A 26246-nucleotide genomic window follows, 5' to 3' on the forward strand; every position below is an offset into this window, starting at 1 on the left:
AACTGAGACATGTAGCTCTTATCTGAACGCAGATTATGATTTCAAAGCAGCTCCTAATAGGACTGAGTCCTTGATCTACGAAAAGATTCCCACTCCAACAAATGAGAAGTGTAAGACTTGAGGTGAGATATTGGTGTGGGTATAAAGTTTGCTCTGATTACCTTAAATCCAAGTTGTTTTCTAACTCTACCCTTTAGTTTAGGATAGGGTACAATGTTATCCATAAATTCTAGTACAAAAGTGGTACACAGTCTGTAACAAAGCAGGAAGATGACGATTCTGTCTTTGGTCGTGTTTGCCACTCTGCTACTACCAACAGCAATAGTGGAAAAAACGTATCAGAGAATTCCTGTTTGAAGTCAATAACCATAATTATGGCAATGGCTTTCAAAAGGCTAACACTCAACATGCTGTTTTTCCTAAATCAGCTTCATCAGACTGTGTGCCCGTTAGAGCAGACTGTGGCAGAGTTAGAGCAGGTGCACATTCCACTGAGTAACACTTGATGGAGAATGAAGATTACGATTTAACTTTATAATACTCCTAGTTTTGACTGGTTTGTGCCAAAGTAGCAATGCAATAGTGCTGAGAAATAGCACAGCACATAGTGTCAGTAAGTGACACTTGGAGAGAAAACTTGGCAAGGAAAGCATCAGAATACTGAATGTAGAGTTGGAAAACCTCTAATATAAGCAAAATATATAGACACTTCATCTAACCAGGCATATGCCATTAAAAGATATCTCTCACACCATGTTAAATGAAGAGGAATGTGTCTGTCTTTTGGCACTAAAAACCAGATTAATCTGGATAATTAAACAACTACAGAAAGTAAACTGCCCTCTAAAGCAGGCCCCTTAAGGACACAATTTATAAGCTCTGTGGACAAAAATTAACATGGTCACTACAGAAAATGAGACACAATCCTGGGTCAACTATGTTCTTCTTCCCTCTATGAATAGCTAATTCTGGAAAAAAAAATGCTATCATAGAGAGATATATATATAAATATATATGTATATTATATGTATATATGTATATATAATACATATAAGTCTCTCTATATATAGACATATATATATATACACGCTATCACTGTACAATCTGTAAAGCTTTACAGAATCAGGGATAATTGAGTATGAACAATAGCAACTCTGGAGAGCATTAAAATGTATATTATAAAAGCAGCTACAATATTTTTTTCAAATATTTACAATTTGAAAAATCACAACAAATTTATCTTCAATCTATTATTCATCTCCACAGTGAACGTAATTTTTTAAGTCACTTTTTGTAGTTAGGTCTCATGAGAAAAGCAGAAATATTTTACAAGATGGGAAGATCATCCTCCTCCCTCCCTCCATTTCTTAAAGTTCTTCAGTTAGACTAAACGGGAATGCAATCACTGAAGTACTCTTCCTTGTGGAGTAAGGTCAGAAAAAAAATGGAGACTCTTCGGGTGACACAAAATGGAGTCCTTCATGAAAGAAATGAGACACTTCATTTAGGACTTCCCCATCCTCCCCTCTCTTCATGAAAAATCATACACAATACTGGAAAATGCATTTTTTTCTCATTGTTAATTGAATATTGACTTTGAAGTATTCACCTGGAATCTTGCACAGTGTTTTTTACACTGTGTAAAATAGCACATTCACTATTTTTTGAATAGCCATGAATATCAATTTTCATTATCTCAGAGTTTTTCTAATACTATACTTTAGCTACATAGTTATAAAAATAGTTTTACATTTAAGTTTTCTTTAATGCTGTAAGTGTAAGATTGTTTCTTTATTGTTAGGAGTTCTCTCATGTCAGGTTTATGTGAAAACTGATTCATGCACCAAAGATTTAGAGCTCATTTAATGCTCTTGATATAGAATAACATGCAAGTGTCAGTCCTCCAAATTTCAGTGAAGATTAACCTAATATGCAACATGGTGACCTAACAGTTCTTCATTTGAAAGAAGTCTGAAAAGTAATCTCTGATAGCCAGAGAGTGAGAATAACCCAGTGGGATTTCCACCTCTTCATTTCCTAATGAGTTTTTTGATAATGAGAGGTGACTTTGCCAGTCACTGTGGGCTCTATTATGGCTAATTTACTCCACTTCACTCTCCTTGTTAATTATTAACACTAGCCTTTTTATCCTCATGAGACCACATTCCAGTTTTTCCCTTTTTAGATTTTTTTTTCTAAATATATCTTTATGAAGGTGATAGTTTTCAGGAAAAGATTTTCACTTAGGGTGAAGTCAGAATTATTGATTTTACCTTGGAAGACTGTAAAATTAATTATATAAGCATGGGAAGCTCTTGCTAATGCTTTTAATGCAGTTACAAGGTGAAAAGGCTGTTAATTAAAGAATAAGCGCTGAGGTATGTTCCACCTGGGAATCAGTTCTTGGTAGAACGGTCACTTGCCACTTGCTAGCATGTCCCCTGATTAATAGGTGACTAATTTCCATGGTGGCTTTCCAGTAGTTCTGGGGAAAAAAACAAAAGTGTGTAATTTTCCAGATGGCTTTCACTTGCCAGAAACTGTCATTTAATATATCTACTACCATTAGGGAATTACTGAAATTGGTATACAGGTGTGGTATTTCATACAACAGTTGTTTCATATCCTTCAGTTAAAGTTTTACAATATTTGTAATAATTTCTTTAACATGAAAGTTTTCATAAAATGTCTTTCGTAAGCCTACTCTAGTAATTTAGCATTATTATCCACTGAATCTTTTAAAGAAAGAAAAATCAGTAGCCTATCAGCAATCTCTTGCATGTGAGGACAGCCCTTTTTTGTTTCTAACACTTCTCTCAGGTTGAAACCAAAGCTCAAAGGAACACAAATGACACAAAAATACAGTTAAAACTGATGTCACGAATCCTTCTTGTAAGACTACTGTAAAATACCTACACAGCTTGCAGAAATCAAAGAATTGTCTTAAGTGCATGTAACATCACAACTAGAGACGTACTTCCTACACTGAAAATGTATGATAGTAGGAAAATAGGCTGAATATCACATCTGAATATAGGCTTCACACTGTTAATCTGGATTTTCGATGATCAGGCACCACCTGAAGTAGTGCACAGTCTACCTTTCAGGAGTCTAGCTCTTCTGAGATCTGCATTAAGATTGAAAAATTCCTGCACCCTTTTGGGCAACCTTCTGAATTGCTATCATGGCAATTTTAATAAGTTTCTGAAGTTGCAGTTGGCCCAACAAAGGATCCAAACAGAACATTCGTTCTGTGTATTCTGTTCCATTCATGCTAAGACTACTATACCATTAATAGACATAACTAGTCTGAAAGTAGTTTAGAAGGCTTAGAAGGAAATATAAACTACAACTTTATTTAAGCAGTATAGAATAAATGCAGAGTATCAATACCTCTTACACTACTTTTACATTATTGATTCAAAACTGAGTAATTTGTGAATACCAAACGGTTAATGCATTGCCAGAATAAGGACTGAAATGGTGCAAGGATAGAGAGAAACTGCTCAGCTTGCAGGAAATGGAGCACCAGGATATGCATCATAAAAACAGGCATTGTCACTTTTATTTTGAGCATTATATTATTTAGAAACACATTTCTAAGGTGTGGGTGCATTGAACAATCTTATGCAAGCAGTATGTAAAAAAAAAAAATTAAGATCTTACTGTCATTTCTGAGGGCATTATTCAGCAGCTGGAAAAGTGGGAAGCTGTCCCAGGAGTCCTGTGGCTGTGCCTGAAGTGCTGAATCCATATCAACAGAATACAGAGACAAAAACTTCTCTGCATGCTCAGCCAACAATTCTGGCCACCAAGCAAATGCCTGAAAACATGACAAAATAGAATTACTGAACATGAGCCAAAGCAAAGAGATGTGTTCTATCTATGGCAGAATACATCTGGGTGTGTCACGTCATGTCCTGTCGCATTTGAGGTGGAAGAATGGGCCAAGTGAAAAATATGAAAATATTTTATAAAAATTTGCATCGAAAAATTTAAGAAATCAAGCAGATTATTCTGGGAAAGGTGATATGAGAAGAATAAACATATAACACCAAAAAAATAAAAAAAGGGAGTATAAATACCTGCAACTTTTTGTGAGAGCAAAGAAAAGCATGAAGGCCTCATCCTTGAAAAAATGACTGTATATGTTTCTTTTGATTTCATTAAATTCTAAAGCAGATGGATTTATTTTTAAAATAAATCTTTATGAATACATTTTGCATTCATTTGGTAATCAGAAAGGATGGTTTTAGTGTGAAATTTTATTCCTTGAAGTCTGAGGGGGTTTTTTAACAGTTAGAGCTTGATGTTAATTCCTATTTTTGCCTTAAAGACATTGGCTTGTTCTGAGGAAGACATCCAGTTTTCCTTCTGCAAATGTTACAAATCTTTAGAAGTTCACTAACGTCTGTACTCATTTACAGTAATTTAACATGTTTTCTCTGGCAAAAATGTATATTCTTAGGTAATCCTAGCCTTAAAGAAGATAAATAATCTGTGAAAAATATTGTCAGCAAGTAAAGCCAGCTCTGCATTAAAGACATATAACAATTGTACCTTTTTACCATCACATAAATCTAGGCTTTTAAAGGTCAGTATTGGAGCTGAGCATTGGATCAAGGGGAGCTCTGTGATCCTGGAGTTAAAGATGAAGGTGAAGGGAGTTTACGAAATAGGATGAATATCAAATCCTGCTGAGAGAGTTTTGCTCAGAGTTTATAAAAAAGTCCGACAGTGAAAAATACCCACACATGCAACACAGGAAGATGTAATTGCTTCCAAACTTATTCTACTAATTTTGAATATATAATTTTGAATATTTTTGAGCTGCCAGCATGGAACATATGTAGCTTGATCTACACAAGAGCTGAGTCCCTATAACTTCAAAAAAATTCAAAGAAATCTTTACTTGCATTTATGAAATGTAGGCCCTGGGTAGTGCAGAATTATGTACTCAGGTTTCAAAGGCACCAAATAAAAGACAACTTCTCTAAAGTGGTCTACAAATGTGTTTTTGCATTGTGGACTTTCTGATGACTGCCTGTAGTTCTTTTTGACATAGGGCAAAAGGAGAAATGATGAATTGACAAAAGGTTTTAAAGAAATGCTGAGTATCCTCTGCTATTACTAAAAGGTACTTAGTGTGTTGCAGTGACAGGACTGAAGGATGACAACTGGCACCATAGTAAGGAGGACAGATGAGGCTTCAAAAACTTTGGCAAGAGTTTGAAATGGAGTATTTTTCATCAAACTGATAGAAATTTCTTATTAATAAACCCTGTTTAAATAGGAGTTCATTAAAGGAACAGACTCCTTATTCTAGAAAATAACTATATGAAAATAGAAAATGTATATAGGTGCTGGCAGGTGACCCTTCTAAGCAAGCAAATATTGCCAAAATTTCAAAACAAAGCAAAACCAAAACTAGAAAATGGGCACATTTTCTCTCAATTTCTTTCCTCTTTGTAAACAACACTTTGAACCCAGACAGAAATTCTTCTGACTCTCTCAAGAGCTATGCATCATTACTCAGGCAGAAAGAAAGAAGAATAGAAAAAGTTACAGATAAATATAACAGCACAGTTGTTAGGGACAATAACAGGCTAAAAGCAATTAGCAATTGGTGACAAACATTCTAGAACAAAAACATTGACTGGATTAAAGGAAGAATGGAGGTCTTAGATTCCAGAAAGACACACAGATGTGACTATGCAACACCAGAAAACATCACAACAGTTCAATGCTACATGTTCAAAGCACAGTTCCATGCTATAAGCAGAGAAAAACAATGCTTAGCTCATCAGGAATCACATACCTCTCTTCCCTTTGGGAATCCCCGAAATTTGTAAATGTTATGAATTTTTAAAAAAGAAAAAAAAATCTAGTATTAAAAATTGTGATATATTATTTTACAGATTCCTGATCCTTTTCGTCAGCTGTAGCATCAAACACTGAGCATTTCCATAACATTATGATGTGAAGTCACCATACTTAATATTCACTTTTGAGTAGGGAATGTATAATTCAGCAATCTTTTTCTCAGATATATTTTAATATAGAAATTCCAAATGCTCTATAAATTTCAGTGAAATTGAACACTTATTACACGAACAAAGGAAGGGGAAAATAGTCTTAGCATTATCTTTATTCTTTTCAAGGTACCTTAGATAAGATTGCAAACTTTGGCTGAATAAATTTTTCTGAAGGCACATGCAATCTATTTACCTTCTGAAAAATGGCACACCTCTGACTGCAAATAAGTAGTACAGAAAGCAATCTTTGAACAGAGATATTTAATCATATGTGTATGACTTGATCTGGGTTTTGTTTCTGTGTTCTTTTCCACAGAAGTCCAATACTCTTACATTCATGCAGGTCCTCAAAAGACAAAGACCACAATATATACATTTTATTAAGTAATCATTACACTGTAACACAGTGGCAACAGTAGTGTAGAACAGGACCTCCAGGGAATTAATTTCAAATCATCAAAACAGCTGTTTCTTCAGTATAAGATAAAACAACTATAACAAGTTCACACATGACAGATGTAAGCTAAAAATCAGATTCCATAGTGTGATATAAAACCAGATGTTTTGAATGATCATATTTTATAACTGTATATACTAAACAACGTTTATCCCTTTGCATATTTTCCAAAAAAATATTTATTGAGTTTTTTGAGAATATTTTAAAAACAATTTCCTGAACCTTAGAAAACTGTATTTATTAATTAAATTTCAATAATATATACAAGTGTATCCGGGCAAGTTAAATGTTGTAATTTCTTGATGTAAGAGGTGCCAGAATTCTAGCTATTATGGTTTCTGTATCATGAAGCAAAAGATGTGAAAGTAAGAAACATAAAACTGTTCTATTTCATTTCTTCTACCTTACAATGACATTTTTAAAAGCAGAAGTTTACAAGCGTACTTTTCCAATCAGCAGAAGAGCAATGGGAATGAGATTATGATAACTATAATTATTTTTATACCTATAATCTAGATTTATACAGCATGATGAAAACCAACATTCAGTCATATTTTCTTTCTATTTTGAACAAGAGGTGAAAAGTTGGAAGGAACGGCTGTATAAGGCTATGAATGTTTTCCATACCATTTCACCACCTCCAGCACAAAGATGCTTTCTCTTTTTTATGCTCTTTAATTTTCATTTCTAAACCTACAGTTCATTCAAGCGAATTCAAGTAGAGTTTTATTTCACTTCACTTTTCATAAGCTTCAAGTTTCTTATTCCTCTGTAAACGTGAACTGCCTTAAACATATGTCAGATAATAAAACTAAAATGTTTCTTGACAGACTTGCTTCGCATCAGGGGAGAGAAAATCTAGGAACAAACCATTCTCTACAGCAAATGCAATTACAGCCTCACCTCTGAATGATGCTCTTCATTTTGCTGCAATACTTCGATACAGAGTTCTGCAAGGTGAAGAACCTCTTCCAGTTTTCTAGCAGGTGTTGCTTGATTCATGGTCTCTGTATGAATATAAAATATAAACCAAAATTGCTTTAGTTACAAACATGATTTTTACAGTAAGAGAAAACGATGTCAGAAACTAATGGGAATGGTGCAAACTGACAAGTTTCTAAAGTATAAGAAATTTCAAGTGTTAAGGATAATAATTTTATACACACAAATAAATACAGTGCTGAATGTCCGTATCACTAAAAAGAGAAAATAATTCACAAAAGCATCACTGGTCATTGTAAACATTATCTGATTTAATATGAGAGAAATAACAGGTGCATCAGTGTATTAGATGCTCAACTTTTGCAATAAGGAAGTTCTTTTTCTCTCCAAGGCCATATATACAAAGACAGCAGATAGTGGGGATGTTTTTTGTTATTGTCAGTACAATGTCATTCTCACCAGATGACTCATTACTGTCATCAGCAATATTCATACCTTTTGCAGCAGTCAAAAATTCCAAATGTTTCATCAAAAGAAGACATTCAATTTTAGACATATTTAAAAATAAGAAAAGTGAAAACCACAATAATTCAACCAACTAATTTCTAATAACTAATTATTCAAATAACTAATTTTCTCCCTGTTGTTCATCAGTAACGGTGAATCTGCATTCTTTTCAGTACCATAGTGAAAAGTAGCATTATGAAATAAGGATCTTATAACAGAATTAACACAAGCCTACTAAAAATTCCACCTAAAAGAAGCACAAATGCAAAAGTTACAAATGACATGAGGCTCACTCATTTTACCCAGTAGACTTCCAAAAGAAAGGAAACAACAAAGGTAAACCAAATGTAACTAAAATACTTACAGGGAAATTAAACAACCATTAGTTTGAAATTAAAAAAAAAAAAATCATAGCAGTAGATTTCACAAAGAATCACAGGCGATAAGGGAAGAGTCCAACAGAATTTTTTTACAAACATATTTTAATCAGTAAAAGTAATTTGTCCAACTACATATTGAATAAATTTGAATCGTTAGGGATAACTTCAGCATTAGCTTGTTTACCTAAAAAAGCTCTTGTTGCTAAGCATAAATCATGAGATGGTGAAAATGATGTACAATATAATCAGATATAAAGTATCACATTAACCAGGTTTGCAGAGGACTTATAAAGCTGATAACAAGGTCAGCAAGGGTTTCAGGAATTCTATTTCTCACTTTTTGTGCATTTTTATGGATCAAGTGGATAGCAAATCATGTGAATACACATCTTCATATGCAGAAAATTCTGCTGACATTTCTTTCCCACATTGCATTCATCATGACAAAGAACATTATCAGATTAATTAAACAATAATCTCCTTGGTGTTAGTAAGAATGTCAATCCGCATGCAACAAATATTTTTAACACTTAACATTTCTAGCAAGTCAAAGCAACGTTCCAGAACTTGTCCAGTTCTCCAGCACTAGCACACTAACGCATATTACAGTGATGAAATACATAGCTTTGATGCAATTTTTGAAGAAACACTAGATTAGAATCTCCAGAAAACATCTTCTTCTTCACTTCAAAGTGACTAAAACCCCACATTGTTTTCATGCAAAAACCAAGTAGGCAAATTAGTTACTGAATCAGCTACAAAGAATTTTTTCAAATCTTATTAAAAGAGACCACATAACCAAATTTGTTGGAATAGTTTTTTTTTCCAAAATCAGGATTTAACTCAAGAAAGTGTAGGAACATGGTTCAAGCACAAAGCACACACCAGACACAAAACTACATTCATAATGCCAAGATCACCGTTACCAATACTGTACTGTATTGCATTTACAATTTTTATACTGTACAATGATTATATGAATACAACAACAACCATATTGAATCAAGTGAGATTAGAAAGGATCGGCCAAGTGCCTATTATTTAGGTTATATTATAAAGACTGCTATTGGATTCAGACTAAACCAGTGGTTTCTACACTTATCCTGGACTGAAATCACTCTTTCTTCTAGCAGTCAGTGTACTCCCCTCCCTGAACACACAGCAAGTACAATTCATATAGGTAATATATATCACTAACAGTGTCACTGATGTTAATGAGTCTTAGGAATAAACCAGTGATATTAATACAGAGCATGACTGGAACATCTGACTTCAGCATAAACAACTCATTTTATTACAAACTCGGTCTGATATTCATTACCTCACCACTAACCAAGCAAACAAAATAATTGCATTCATAATTGCATATATTCCTAATGAAATGAAATAAGCTGTAAAATATTCAAAAATTATATCCTAGAAGGGCTCCTCTAAATTATTAAGAAAGTAATTCTAATAATTACATTGAATTTCATGTTGCATTTTTGCACTGGAGTAAATTCACTTATTCCACACCTGCAATTAGCTCAAGATGGTCTAAAAATGGCTATTGAACACGTATCATTATCACTAGGGAGAGCAGGAGAAAAAAGATTTACCACCTGTGAGATTATCCTGCTCCACCACTGTGATAAGATCACCATGAAGAGAAATATGGTCTCAGGCAAGTACCAATTGCCAAGAACAAGGCATTAAGGAAATGCAGTTCTGGTCATCTGTGCTGAAGTGATGGATTTTGATCAGGAATGGAAAGGAAAGGAATTTTTTTTGTTGTGTGTGTCTCAAAGGCATCATAAACCTAATAAAATGACGGATGAAAGAGAGGATCAGAAATGTTCACAGGCAATGTGGGAATACAGTGTTCCCAAAGTGGAACCACTTGGGAAGAAGAAGACCTACCTATGACCAGGGATGATGCTGGCAGATGAATAAATCAGTCATGATAAATTATTTAAACTTGACATTTTAAAGTTTTCAGTTATTTTGGGACTAGTGTTCAGGAACCTTTTTTTTTTCAATAGGATTATCATGTTTAGGAGGAAAAGTAGTAGGAAAACTATAAATACAGCTTTAAATTGAGTATGGCAGGTCTCCAATTGATGTTTCATGGCAGGAATGAGTAAAAATGTGGGACATATTAGTCTGAATGAATTCCAATTTCAGATTTCCATGAAACTCACCATGTTATTGACTAGTTTACACTGAAGCGATTTATTACTAGCTAAAAACATGCAAATTACTCTTAATGTTTCTACCTTTTCACAATATTTTAAAAATCATTATTTTTGTAGAAGACTTGTTCAGAAGAAAAGGTGGAAGAGAATTGCACTCAGTCTGCATCCTCGGATAAATCTCTCTAATTTTTTTTACTTATTCACAGAATAAATCAGTACATGCAATTTCTTTTCCATGATATAGACTTCCCTACATTTCACTTAAGCTTCATCTAAAGCTCTCTTTCCCATCTGTAAGTTACCACATCAGCTAGCCATTTTTCTCTGTAACTAAGGACCTTTCACATTCTAGGGAATATGTCTTATGGATATCCACCATTTACATGTGTATATACACAAGGGGCTATGAAGTAACTTGAGAAATAAAGAATGAAATATTAACTTTTTTTTTTTTACCAAGCAAGTAGTGTATATGAAATATGAGTAGCAATAAATTCCTATTTGGAAATTTTAGAACCTTCAAAACACCTGAGCAAAATACTGTGCTTGTCTTTGTAAGCATAAAAGAATTACAGGAATGGAAATCAGTACTGTCAGTTTTCATTATATTCATGATGTCTTTCTTCCCACAATTGCTAAAGGTTGTTAAGATGTGTTTACACTGCTCAAACTTACAAGTTGCAGCAGGAGTTGAGTCAGTAAATATGCTGCTTGACATCTTTTAGAAAATAAACAGAAAAAGCCATCAATCATCTGTTTTCAGCTTCACGTTCTGCCAAAATGAAAAAGCAAGCCAGGCTTTGCAAATAATGGATGTTTTCTCAAGTATGCATTACCAGTGAGTCACATAGGTGCCGAGAAAATATTGTTAAATGAGCTAAGTTAACTGAGTGAACCGCTACTGAAATGAAAAAGTGACTGCTTCATGAACCAACGGAGCCTCGGGCCACAAGGGACTGTCAGATCATCCAGTCTCACCTCCTGCGTCACACAGGTCAGGGAACTTCTCCCCAGTCCTCCTTTCTCGAGACAATCAGGATGTCTAAAACCTGACAACAGTGTGTCTAAAACCTAACTTAAGCTTGCTTTCCACAAGAGAGTTTATCCTTGAAGAGAAATGCACAATTTACCTCTTCCATTTTCTCCCCAGCATGCAAGCTGTTGAACATGTGTGATTAATTTCTCATTGACATTTGCTGAGCACAGGAATCTGCTGATTAAAGAGGCATTTTTTTCTTGGTTACAAACACAGTGCAACTAGGAGACTCCTGTCTCTGGCCTGTCAGCCTCCAGTGACACAGCATATAGCCCTTACTTGTTTTCTCTGCCTTATATTTCATCCTTCCCCCTTTTCTTCAAACAAGCATGTCCTGAACAAGACACTCAGAAAAACCAACCTGTCTCCAGTCAGAGGTATTGGAAAAAAGGCAAGTATGCTGAGAAGCCCCCAAGTTCACAGCCTCAGTGGGCTTAGAGTAAAGCAGGACATAGTGTAACTGATAATACAGACACATCATAACTTGAGCTTTACGGATCCAACTCTGGTCCAGCAGGGCCCATTCGTTTGGTCTTTTTAACAAGTGAAACCCCTAAGATACTCACTCTGAAGAGTTAACCCCAAACTGGTATAATCTACCCACGGATAATTTAGATTTGACTGTGCTGAATTTTTGTGCAATTTCTCCCTGAATTAAGCCTGCATGAAAAAGTAAGGAGGTAGATCTGGAAGGCCATTCTGTATTTTTCTGATTTAAAAAAAAAATCTGACCTTATACGAATAGTGGGATTTAGCTTTAATTATGAAGCTGAAACCAGTCTTTCCATAATTGCTTTCTATGATTTCAATAGCATTTTAAATTCTAGGGGGAAAAAAATTAGAATTAATTACAATTATTAGCTAAGTACAGAAAGATTATGAGATTTCTAAGAAGTTAGAGTTTACATCTCCTAGTCCACAATCTACCATTTTACTGAGCCACACTACAGTATTTCCAGGTTTTTAAAATTTATCATAGTATTCAATGAAATTACCCTAACAGGTGGGGTTTTTTGGTTGGGTTTTTTTTGTGTTTTTTTTTTTTTTTTTTCAAAAAAGGGAATCTTGGCTTATGGAAAAGCATAGAAATAACAAAATTTAAAAGGTAAATGCAGAAGAAAAATCTCATTTTTTACTGCTGATCATCAAAGCACTTAATATATGATTCTTTGTGTTCTGATTTTGGCAACACAGACACAAGCAGCCAGTATTTTCCTTCTTTTCCTCACTTCTAATTTCACTTCAAAGGGGGAAAGAACTAATATTCTCAGCACTTCCTGATACTGTAGAATAAAAGAGATAACAAACATGGCAAACTGCAAGGCTTCATGAATAACAATAACTGAATAGGTGAATAACTCACCTATTAGATGGAGAGAAAACTGGCACTTGAAAATGCAGACTTAGTAAAAAGTATTTTTAAAAAACCAGAATATTCTAAGACTAAATTTTAGAGACTTACTGAAAAATGACAACAAGAAATCTAACGCTGTCATGTAAGGAGAAGGGAAAAGAGATGTTAAAAATTATTAACTGAAACAAAAAGTGAAGAAATCACTAATTGAGGACATAAAATGAACAGAAAATAGAATACAATGTAACACAGATTCGCAAAGGTAGGTTGAACTAGACTTGTGCAGTAGCTTTTCTAGATAGGATATTTTTGTATAAAAGAAATTCAGTAGATCTCATCTATTCTGACTTTAATAAAGCATTTGATACTGTGCCTCATGGGAAAACTACCAGTTAAGCTGAAGAAAATGAGGACTCAAAAAGAAACTGTATGTGGGATAAAGAAGATGCCTCAAGTGAAAGGCAATAGGCAGTGCTGAGAAAGAGCAAAAAAAGGGTTCTTGAGAGATTCCTTGAAGATTCATCTTAGCTTCCTTAATATTTTCACCAGGGACTTGAGAGTAAATATTAGGAGGACAATGACAACACAAATGTGTAAAACACGGGAAATAGATGCAGTAAAAAGAATTGGATAATTCCAAAGAATGGAAGAGAGAAACATATTAAAATACCTTCAAGAGTTAAAGGAAAACAAATTAAAATACTTTAAGAAGGGGCAAAATATTTTGACACACGAACAGCAATAAACATTTCCTATAAACTGGGAATGTGTCAGCACAAAACGATGAAAACTCTGAAGACTGGGTTGAATTAACTTTTCACATAAGGGCTGCGTGACACAAGCATGATACAGACATCAGAACTCATGTTCCTTGACTATATTCGATAAAATGTTTCTGGTATAACAGTACTGCTACTACTGTACAAGGCATCTCACAGGGATGACTTTGCACAGTTCTTGTCACCAGTGTTCAAGAAGGGGGAATTCAAACTTTAATAGAGAAGGACTCTTGAAATGATAAAAATGAAGAATAGGAGGCTACTTAGAGATAATGTGATGAAAGCCTAAGCCGCATGAGTATAAAACTCTTGTCTAGAAATGTATCATAGGGTGTGGAAGAAACGGAGATGATGAAATGCTAATGAAGGATGGAACTATCCCTCCCTCATCTGGGATACAGGACAAGGTTAGCACACTAATTTTTGGGAACTAATTTTACTGTAAAGGTGATGATACACCTGTAGAACAAATAGGACTTGAAATGATCTTCACATGGGTGAAACAGGGGACTGGAAAGGAGAAGCACAGTGACAAAGACCGGCTCAGCCCTACTGTTAAAGGAGGATGTAGGTATATTTACAAAGGAGTACCAGGATATGGACCTAAAAAAACAGAGATTCTTTTACAGACCTCTGCTGCAAAACTGAAATCAGGGATGTTTATGCATATCCTCCTTTCCATTTAGTTGCACAACAGAGACCAAGAACGTTCTACGCTGCTGTGCAACTCATCCACTTTTCTTTGTTCAGTGAAATGAACATGCATGGAGAGCTTTAATCAAGTCCTCTCCAGGTAAATGACTCTCTCCACTTGCCTTCTCAGCTTCAATAATGTTTGTAGTGTTCTTCTTTTAAAGCCAGACAGATCCTTCTGAGCCTTGAGGGCATTTACATACTACCCTTCCTTTAGAAACTTGTATGTAATGAGTACATTAGCCATCCTTGTCTTAAAACCCAGGAAACTTTTGAGTTCCTCCTGACATTCTCTTGTATGGAGTTAATATTTATTCAGCCTCCAGCAGTCTTTCTGATAGAAACAAATTTTGGGATGACAACTGATTTGTCTTTGAGCAATTGTACACTACACAGTAACTATTCGCTCCAATTTTAATGCAATTTATTCTTACTCCTTTTATTCAACCTATTTGGCAGAAAGAACCCATTATACTGAGTTACCACAGTCTTTTAAAAAGAGTGAGTTATAAGACAACTGCCCTGTAATTCAAATCTTTATGATCTGTCTATTGCCTCAGAAATTACTATCCATGGACAATGACAGATACTGCCCTGTTTGCTTTACAGACATTTACCACTTCAATCCCCAACCCATCCTTTTATATCTACACAGCAAGATAAAGCCCCTCTGCTGAAAAATGTATTTATGTGTAAGTTTCTGTCTTTTCTCAGGCCATAACAGCAGTAATAGCAGAGTTAATTAGTCCTCAGCCATTCAGATTTCAATGGGGCAAATATTAACTTCTGAGATGGAATAAATAATGCATTTTAGTACTCTGTGTGCACGGATGTGTATAAAATATAAGTAAAAAATAAGAAGTCTGTATAAGGAAGGCCATCTTTTTTGAAGGAGAGAAAACAGGTGAGGGAGCCATGCAAATTTCTATAGGCTCTTCATAGGAAGTATGCAAAATGCATATGAAGAATGGTGTTGGTCTCTGGTCTCAGAATCTGGCAGGTCCATTTATGTTCAACATTATCTATAGGAAGAGTTAATGCAAGTTAAATAGTGAATAAGACATGCCATACACAAAATGATTTAAAAAGTACTTTCAGCTAGTGAAGTCTCAAAGGCAGCATATGCTGAAATGAAAATGGCTCATACTTAAAAAGAGGTTTTCATATATTGATGCTGTGATTCATATCCTTGACAAATTATAAACCCTTGCTGCAAACTACCAGGGCATTATATGAGAGTTCTTAGATATAGTTCAAAATTATAATAGTAGGTTACCTGTTATTCTCTTTATAATGGCAATGGCACTCACTGAGCAGATTAGATACTCCATGAGAAATTCAGCTGTACATGTAATAAGGAATGACATGCTGAACCCTGTATAATTGCCACGGCAAATGTAATTTTATTTAAAAAATCTGTTTCATATTCATAACAGTACAATGACAGGGGGATGCTAAATAAAATGTCATTCTGACTGTAAACAAATACTGTTGATGGAAGTGCTGCTTACACCACTATGTTTGCCATTAAGAAAGTAACCACTGTTTTTGGGAAACATTCAGAGTCTTGTTCAATTGAGACTGTGAAAATGAGAGCACTTGGGGAATAGACCTGGGAACTTGGCAACCACACTGCTGAGAAAGGATTCTCACAACAAAAAGAATTTGCATATTCACCTCCGTATTACCTAACAAGGACACTCCTGCAATTCAAGATTCATTATCAGTATCTAGAGCACAAGTTAAAGTGTAAATAATAGTTATCTAGAAATAGTTTTCCCTTATTTTTCACAAAAGCACAATATATGGTATTAGGGCTAAGCATACTGTACATCAAGTTCATTATGGAATCTGTAGGAGTACAGCTAGAGACACCAACAGGAGTAGGATTTGGCCCTAAAATGTCATTTTATTGGGATTCTTCTCAGTGGCTTTGTCTTTTGCATTAGAGAAATGTGTTCAATGCTACAAAAAATTCTGGTGGACACAGTCTATCTGCTCCTTTCAATAAAATTATTTTTTTTCCGAGTTTTAGTCAGAACTGTGTTACAGCGGGGATTCTGTAACACGATGTATCAAAACAGGAGGCCCGTAGAAAAAAAATATCTATGGACAGATTCTTGATAGATATTTCAGAGAGATGTTTATTTCTCCAGCCGCATGGCCGAGAGCTGCCCAGGAACTCTGCAGTCACGGGACCCGAGGGTCCTTGGCCACACCAGGGAACACGAACCAACCCATGGGGAACGAGGCTGAGCAGGGACAGGGAGACCCCGTGTCTGTGCCCTCAGGGCCCCTCTGCCAGGGCCTCATGGCAGGGGGAGGAGACCCCGACAGAACTGGAATTTAATTAAGCAACTAAATTATAAATACAGCCTATAAACCTCTAGCTTCAGCCAACTCATACAGTGAACTTCCATTTACTCACTGTATGTGATTGGCTTTTCTCTCATCCATTCTCTAATCTAGTTATTTGCCAAGTCGCTTAAGGGACAACTTTGCTATCCTATCTTAAGATGGGCAATGGTTTCTTTCAAAGCATGGAGAAACCTAATCTAAAATGACTAAAATCAGGTACAGCCCTTTCTCTTTTTCTTTTTTTTTTTTTCCCTATGCCTGTAACTATGTCATCTGTGCTTAATGGTGTGGGTTTCTGACATAAAGAGCCTGAGAAAAACTAAGATTAGCAATGGCACAAGGAGTATTTGTACTTGAGGTGATAAACATTGTATAAAAGTGTATATATTGTATAAAAGTGCACAGGCGAAGTTTTAGAGTGCAAAGGTGAAAGGAAACAATTCTAACATTTTCTCATTTCACGAATTGTTTTCAATTAATTGTTTGTGAATTTCTAATTTGAAGAGATATTTTCTTTAATACCTACAGGCATAAAAATTTTAAATGGGATATTTGTGCTATCTAGTTTTAGTTATCTTACCTAGAAGGGAAACTGCCTTTAGGGTATTGTGCAATTGATGGTATGAGATAGGTCCTTTCACAGAGAAATTGTTGAAGGACCCTCAGAGCACTCTGAGTCCCCTGCCTCAGGAACCTCTCCCTGTTGATTGGAGGGGTCAGCAGATTGTCTGAGCAATGTGAGCTCCCATCAACTCATCCTAACAGACTGTGGCACGAATATTCGTCCCACTAGTGCATTCCCTGCTCTCTTTTTTAAAAGTTACAAATAGATATCCTATTTACAGGGCATTTAAAGCTTTTAAACAAAAAACAGTGGAAGTCTTGGAAATCTGTGGAATTTTTTGACTCTTCAGTTACAGACACAGTTGTTAAAAAATGTAGTTTTAGTAATTTGCTGGTAATTTTCAAGCCCCTCATTGGCAAGGAGCTCCTCTTTGAACTACATCCATGCGAATTTGTAGTCATCAGGCCAGTCTGTCCTTCCAGATGGAAAATTAGTTCATCACCAGCTCAATGCCCCTTCCCATAACTGTGGTTGATATTATTTGTGAAACCCAACAAAGCACCACAATCAATCCTCCTTTGGGTAAGTATGTCAGGTAAGACAAAGCAGTGCACAGCTCTATCTCACAGAACAGATATGCACAATCCCTCATACTTCTACGCTCAACTGCAAATACTACCTCAGCCGTGCTCTTTGTATGATGATTTTTAAGTATTGGGATATAAGGACTCAAAACCCACTCCCTGTACTATAGGAGAACATACACCATATCACCATCACGAAATTAGGAACACAAAGAACTACCATCCTTGTAACCCTCAGCTGTAACTAGAAAAAGAAACTTATCACTAAAGAAAGCTGTATCAGAGAAAAATAAAACCAGTTTTACAAGATTTTTTTTCCTATAAAGACTTACATTAATAAATTGAGCAATCCTGTTATGAAACAGATACAATTTTTGCAGAGGACTATGAAATTACATTTCTCTAAATACACAAACTGATTGTGAATTTAACAAAATTAAACTTTTCTGCATCATTTAGTTATACTTTCACAGAAAATACAATTTTATCATATTCCAAAACACAAATTTAGCTAAACTGCAAATAAATACGTACATCATAATTAAGTATCAGTGTAAATACACGGGCTATACTACACCAAAATTAATTTTAATGCTCACAATGTTCTGGTCAGTATCTTGATATTGTTCAAATCAAGAAAAAGAATAACAACAGACACAACACACCACATCTGTAATTCATGCAGACATGCATACAAATAGTAATCACCTGAGTCTTTTTCTGCTGTTGCTAAATAAAAAAAAAAAAAAGGGGAAAGAAAAAAACATCATTACAGAAATAAAACTCATATAATTAGGGAAGAATAAATATCATATAAGGAATTAAAATATTCTTAAAATCTTTAGTACATCAAACAAGTGATGGGTTTTGTCATGTGAGAGAGAAATGGTGCCTGTTTTTGAGTAATATATTTGCATTTACTAGTCCTATATAGTCTTTATTTCAAACTCAGGCACTGAGCTTGCAGCCATATTGTGCCTGGGAATTTAGAAACATATATGATATTAAAAGAATATGAGAAAGTAAAAATATGAGAATATTATTTGTATAAGAACCTTCTTTGTATCTCTACTTTTTAGGTATTTGCTATTGGTCTATAGCTGATATTACCTTGTAATAGTTACATTTTGACTAACTGATATGATGTTGTTCACTGAAGAAATATTCAAAGGACAAAAATCTCCAAAATGGCTGCCAGCCATATTTGAGGACATAAATATTATAAAGACAAGTACTATATGCTTTCTGTAAGCAATTTGAGGAGTAAGCATTTAATGCAAACACTAACATAAATTACTTTCAAGAGAAGAATGCAACTTCAGTGCAAAGATACAATAACGCTCCTATAAACCTAAAGAAGCAGAATGGAACCTACTGCTGAAAAATGTTACTTTTATATTGGTACAAAAGTAGGATGTTTGTCATGACCAGAGTATCAAAAGAGACCAATACAGGACTCACTGCTACTGAAATCCAGTGCACTGAATTTTCTGATGTTATGATGCTGGAGTCCTTCACTTTCAAACAGTACTTTATTCTCAGAAAAGTACTTCACCTATTTATCTTTATATATGCAATAATCTACTGTGCTTCGAGTTTACAACTACTTGAGTGTAAAACTATTTAAATAAATCTAGTTGTGTTCCAACCAAAAGGCAATAAATCCAAAAAGAAATCTGCAAGTATAAATATGGGAGTCAGTTTCATGTGCTGTTCCAGCTTACTCAGTGTTAACAATGTGAATATTCTAAAGTGCAAACTTTGCCTGCCTCAGGGGAAGCCCCACAATCCTCTAGGATATAGTAAAAAATCTTGGGAAAAGATGTATTTACATCATGGCAAAAAATTTTCCAATCCATTTTACTGCCAATGAGTTTAGATATGTTTTGCAAGCTTTTGTCATATTACGAAAATGTTTCTAGTTTTATATTCATTGTTTCAACAGGTTTGATACACAATTTAAATCCTGAACATTAAAAATTCCCTCTATGAATATAGAAAGATAAAAACTAAGGAAAAAAGTTCTTTTTTTCCTTTCCATTTTCCAGAATAGATTTAATATTCATCCTTTCTTTCTTTAACACAACATGATATCATAATTAATTATGATAAACTGGTTACTAGGATGGTTTCATGTTGTTACTTCCATGATATAATACTGGTTTCTATAGTGACGAGATGTATCTTTTGTTAATCACTTGTGAGATCGGTTAACTCATGTTTTTCAGAGAATTTGAGCAGAGATAAAAAATGGGAAAAAAGTTGGCTTTATAATATTGCTAAATATATGAGGCTTCTTCAATTTGCTCCTATGCTAACTCTGTTTCTCCTGGTGTATTGCTAGAAATACATGCTATTAAAAAAATTAATATGCATAAAATTTGTATTTTTTAAAAACAGGATTCATCCTTCAATATTTCATTGTAACTAACTCTAGCTCCAAAAATCCAGAGCGCACAGATTTATGCTCTTGAATATATATGGACGGAAGCATCTCAAGCTTTTTGTACTTTAGGGAGAATTAAAGTCTGTCTTGACAAGGCATTTGACTATTATGACTTCCTTTTTGTTCTACATAAGGTTTACAAATAGTAAAATGACACTGTGCATCCTGGCCATTATTTTTAGCAAAATTTTCCTTAATTTCATGATATACTTTTTAGAACATACCAAACTTTCAGAAAAACCCCTGATTACCTTCAAACCTAGTATTTTGTCCCATTAATTCATTCAATCAGGATATAATTAAGGTTTTAATCGTCAGATTATTATTACACATGTGATAACACAGCAGCAAAAATAAATAGCATTTATCTATTTGTCTGCCTTATAAATACTTCAGAAAAGAATCTATACAAAGAGTTTTTAAATTTCAAGGCAGTGACACTGGTGTTAAGGAAAGAATTTTCTGTCAGTAGTTTAATCACTAGAAATAGCTAGAGAAATAAAAAATAACCCATAAACAACCTCTTAGATTTACGAAGAACTCAAAAGTAAGAACAAAGGGCGACTTAAATTAGTAAGTCCTAGTCTTTCATTCAAACAGGGTCCCAGGAGGCATATTAAAGCAATGAATAGGAAAAAGCTCCACAGTTCACCAGCTGAGATTTTAATGAGACATTTCCCCTTGCTGTGGAAGGGGTTTGTTCTGGAAAGGGAAAAGGCTGCTCACGGAATATGCAGCTAATAGGCACTGTTGGCTTTTACAGCCACTTTGGCAGTTGATTGCTGTACTAACCTTCTATTTTGGCATATTCTGTAAGTCGAGTGTAATTGATCAAGGCAGCCTTCTCCAGACATTTTCTAACCACTTTCTTCACCTCTTCTGCTGGTATGGGAGTGGCAATATCTTTCATTAAAACCTGTGTCAGAGACAATTATACCACTTCATTACAATTATTACCCAAACCCCACAGGAAAAGGATAAAAGTACCCTGAAGTTACTACAGATCTGATAATGATTGAAGGCAGAAGTCAAAAAGGAACTATTTCAGGGGGTGGAGCTGGATCTTCATCTTTGAAGGTTTCTGTTCAACCCTGGTTTGAGTGCCTTTATGGTATTTATCCCTCCTGTTTCGCATCTTGCAGCCTGCCAGTCAGTCTTTGGGTGATGTCAAGACCAGTAGAACAAGAGCATTCTGTGGATGGGCTGGGTCATGGTTACCACTAAAGATGCGGTTGTGGAAATTTGCTTGGTTCTCACCTGTGGAAAAGCTTCCACCATTGCATAACCATGGACTCTAAAACAGGGTAAAGTTATTCAAATTCAACATGTTCTTGCTGTGAAAAAAATGTCGCCTATAGTGGGCAGGGAAAACGTTGAACTTCCAGCAGAATATTTTATTATGGACAAGTAGAAGAACAGTCCATATGAAGGTTTTCAAAACATGTGAGCTGTTACCTCACCTACTGCAAGTGAGGTAAACCAAAAACCAATCCTCTTTATATGAATGCAACATAATATACTCTGGATTACTATATTTAAAAAAAAAAAAAAAAATTGTTGATTCACTTGCATTTTTACTTTAATTCTGCACTTCATTAACTTTCAACCGGTAGGTGTAAACAAAACTCAGTATGTTTTTATCACATTTTCATGTAAATAATAAAATTTCAGATAACACATAACCTTTAAAAAATGCTTCTCAAGTGGATCCCCGGACAAGCTACACCCTTATATATCTAAAAATTACTGTTAAAAGGAGGAAGCGAGAGATACTGTCTGGGGAAGGATGTGGTAGAAAAGAAACAGGTTCAGCAACAGGGAAGCTATTAGGAAGACATTGCTGTAAAGCAGACTTCTAGAACACTTGCACACAAATACGACTTCTCTACCTGTGTTACCTTGCTTTTTTTAATTAATAACTTCTGGGTTATAAACAAGTGAATATTCAGTATTCAAAACCTTTTGTTCTTGCTCTGATTTTTTTTCAGATTTTTCAAAAAAGGTAAAATAAAATGTTTCTAACCCATTCTGTATCCACAAATGTAGGAAAGCACATTTATTCCTAGTCAAGACTGACAGCAGTGTTGCTTGAGCACCAGTTAGAGCACCATTGCCATTTGAAACAGCAGGAACGGGGAGAGGAAATGGATGTTTCATAAAGCACAAAGGAACCTACACAGCACTACAGTCACTGAGATGGTAAGTGAAACAAAACATATCTACTCAGACTCCCTCCCTATGTGTTTTCTGAACATTGTAGAGGTTTCCTAAGAGAGAATCTCTATCCATGAAGTGTTCTGCAGTGCACAATAACTAATATTTGCCAGGATCAAACCTCTCAGATTTTGGCAAAGCCACATAGCCTGAGATCTAAGCTTTTTTTAAATACATACCTTCATCAGACTCCTGCTGGTACAATTCCCTTGGAATCTCTGCTGGAATTTAAAGTCCTCTTTCCACAGAGATGACTGAGATGCTTTTATCATTATAAGGTATTCTCCTTTCCAGTCAATTCAAGAGGATTTGCTGGGCAGGAGTTCACATTCAAAGCTGCCCATATCAGATTTGCTGCATATAGCTTTTTCTTCTTAAATTTACTCAGATTATGCATTTAAGGAACATTATTTGAATTATATAGAAGGCTCTTAATATTACATATGAGTATAGACAATATCAGCAGCATAGAAGGCATAAACAGCAGGAAAGAGGGACTATAGAGTAGACTTGTACTACTTTAGAGGTAATGCTGCATAAGTGTTAAATTAAAAAGGAGCATAGTCACTGACTACAGTTCAGTGGCTTGAAGTGAAAGCAAATAAGCCCTACAGAAAACAGCTGTTTGCCTCTGTGGAAGATAATGAGAGAAAAACAAAAACAACCAACTTTCCAGTGAGCAGTTAAAACCAGTAGTAAAACACCTGAGAAGACATGAGTCTGCTTTCAGCAGCCTGAAGGCAAAAGAAAAATGCAGGCTCAGTAGTCACGCAGAATTTAAATTATGTTCTCAAACTTACCCTTTCAAGTAATGAAAGTGTGGCTTTCAAAGCTCCTTCAGGACGTCCAAAAGGGAAACAGTATCTTAAAAAGTAAAAGTAAAAAAAAAATAATAAAAGAAGAATATAAAATTACCAGAATTATAAAAGCTGCTTTACGAATTTACTTTAATATGCGTCTGCAAACAATTTGCATTAAATTATGTTAGCAGAAGACTACCATACCCAGAGTATTAATAAAAGCAGAAAGCCTCTTCAGTAGTCTACCATGGAGTATACTCATATCACAGCAGTATCAGCCTATCAGCATTTTAGGCCTAAATGCAGAAAAAACCCTAAAAGGCAGAAAGCATTAACTTCCAATTTATCAACCATGAAGGATATTTAAAGGTCTCTGATGAGTTTAATTGTCATCTTCCTGGAAAGAGGTACTATTTTTCATGTAGCCATGACTGCTGTTGGACCTGTGAAGCAGCATTCTGTATATTGTATTTTATTTTAAAATTGGATTAAGACAAGGATAAAATGCCAAATATTTTCATTTCTAGAGATATAAATGCTGGCAGATATTCCATATTTTTTCTATTATATTAAAAATACCTTGGAAAAGCACTTACCTTAAATTTTATCAGCTCCAACTTAAAACATAGCTGCTTCTAAAATTATGTAAATTAAAAAGTGATTGCATTCACAGCTTTGTTTTTTATTTTTGTCTGCTGAATGATGCAATATAGCAGGTCAATGAGAGTACAATGCTTAAGTGACTGTAATCTCTTTTAATCCTGTCAATAAAATCTTACTGGGATATCCCCAATTGGAAAAAGGATTTTTTTACTTTGCTGAGATTATTTTTTTCTTATTATTACTCAGAATGAGAATGGTAGCCTCCTATTCTAATGTTTTCCACTAGTCAAATATTTTCTAATGATAAAAGGATTCAGACCAATGAATTTTAGATCTACATTTTGGTCAGCCAAAATAAAGCCTTATAAATGAGGTCAAAGCCTTATAAATGAGGATTTCCTGCAGTGAGAATTCCAGTATTTGCTTTTATCTCTGGAAAGACTCCAGAGATAAAATTCACACAGCCAGGCAAGAGGTTAAAGTCCAAGGCCTTCATGATAGCTTTCTCAGAAATATTGTCTCTTCCACATTTGATGCCTGAGAGGCAGGCAGAGATCTGAAGTCTCAGTGGGTGGACAAGGTGATGGAGAGGAAAGGTGTAAGTACCTTAAGAACTACTTTAGATGACAGCCACTAGCACGGGATGGGCTGACTGCATCTTAATCATAATGGAACCAGGCTGATAGCAGTGAAAATGAAATTAAAAAGGCCATAGGGGAGTACTAAAACTGGAAGCTGCAGGTCAGTTGGCAAGGGAGAGCGTCTTTTTCAGATGGGTGTGACCTAGTTAGTGACTTAGGTGGACACAGCAAATGTTCAGAGCTGCTCTGAAAAGGCAAGAAGAGACATGCACTCTTCAGTTAAACTGCCCATGACAGCTGACCAGTGCACACAACAGTAAGCAATGGAGAGAGGGCAAAGCTTGGAAAAGTACCAACATATTACAGGGGAAAAAAAGTGCTGACGATTCTTGGAAGTCTGTAGCACTGATCCCCTAGTTATAATGATCAGCGTGATTACAAAATGTTAAGTGAGATTAAAGGAGCTGCAAGTTCAAGATTTCAACTCTAGATACATACACTTGACTGATATTTCAGTAGGACAAGGCATAATGACAATGTTTTGAGACACAGGTTTGAATTGCTTTCTTGATCAGCTAATTTAGGACCCACAAAAAAAGATGCTATTCTGTATTTGGTCTCAAATCTGAAGAGGACATAACTTGAGAGGTGCAGAGCAGAAGAGGTGCTCTGTAGTAATAATCATAAGGCAATACAATTCAATAATGTAGCAAAAGAGAGCAGGCCAAAATTTAGTACATGTACATTTAGTACATGTATATACAATTTCAAAAATGGGATCTACGAAAAAATGAAGAACTTGAAAAATGAAAGCAAAAACCTTAAAGATGCAATCAAAAAAAGCAAGAAACCTACAAGCAGCCTGAGGTAAAATTCAAAAAAGTAGGAGCCAAATGCATGCCACAATTAAGAAACCAAAGTGGTAACAAACAATCAAACACCCTCTCTGTGATTCCATGAGGAAGATAAAGAGGTTACTGTAGAGAATCTGGCATTTAAAAATGATAAAACTTATCTGAACATGGAGGACATGAAAGTCTCTGAAATATTCTAGGAAATATAACAAATAAACAGCATGGATGCCCACACTGACAGTATAAAGGACAATGGAAGTAGGAAACCAGCCTGGGAGATGGCGGCAATGCCTGATGACAGGGAATACAGGGCATTCAAGGACAGTAAGGCCAAAGCAGAGAAATTCAGTGCACACTCTGCATAAATCTTTACTGTTGAATGTGTTTTTCAAAACATTCTGCATTTCACAGGCATCATAACAATTTTGAAGGACCGAAATACGGAGCTGCTTTAATACCATGTTTTCCTAAGAAAGCAATCTGACAGCCAAGGTTATTCTTTGTTAATCGCTAGCGGTGATCTTTATACATGTCTTGAGTCAAGGTTTTATTTAAAATGTTACTTCCCGTGCTTTGTCACTATGTCCTACATTGTGACTTTATATGCTTTATAAATTCAGATTCTAAGGCAGTATCTTTTTTATTTCTTCCAGTATTATGCCAGTATTCTTGCTTAAATCCAGACATTTCACCTATATTTTTCTTTTTTATTTCTAATTGTTCGCAGTAAAAGACAGTAACCACTCCTCACCTGGCAGAGCACAGTTTGTCTGTATTGATTAAATAGGATTTTAAGGCAAACCTCAGAGTCCTCTAAAGGATGAAGTAATTCATGTTTGAATGACACATTCAATTGCTCTCAAAAAGTAGTTTCTAATGCTGTT

General features: G+C 35.1%; 1 protein-coding gene across 3 annotated transcripts in view; it reads right to left on the minus strand.

Annotated features, from left to right (window-relative positions):
- The window catches only part of CADPS2 (calcium dependent secretion activator 2), a gene marked incomplete at its 5' end in the record, with an annotated part of 291727 nt that overhangs the window by 53066 nt on the left and 212415 nt on the right, over positions 1-26246 (minus strand). For all 3 annotated transcript variants that reach the window (XM_082279935.1, XM_082279934.1, XM_082279933.1), the window contains 4 exons: positions 3667-3823; positions 7396-7499; positions 21103-21226; positions 23325-23388. In XM_082279935.1, the coding sequence (XP_082136061.1) occupies positions 3667-3823; positions 7396-7499; positions 21103-21226; positions 23325-23388 (449 nt within the window). The remainder of the gene's footprint in view (positions 1-3666; positions 3824-7395; positions 7500-21102; positions 21227-23324; positions 23389-26246) is intronic.

The sequence above is a fragment of the Coloeus monedula genome, assembly GCF_965178545.1.
Source record: "Coloeus monedula genome assembly, chromosome: 4".
Taxonomy (NCBI): domain Eukaryota; kingdom Metazoa; phylum Chordata; class Aves; order Passeriformes; family Corvidae; genus Coloeus; species Coloeus monedula.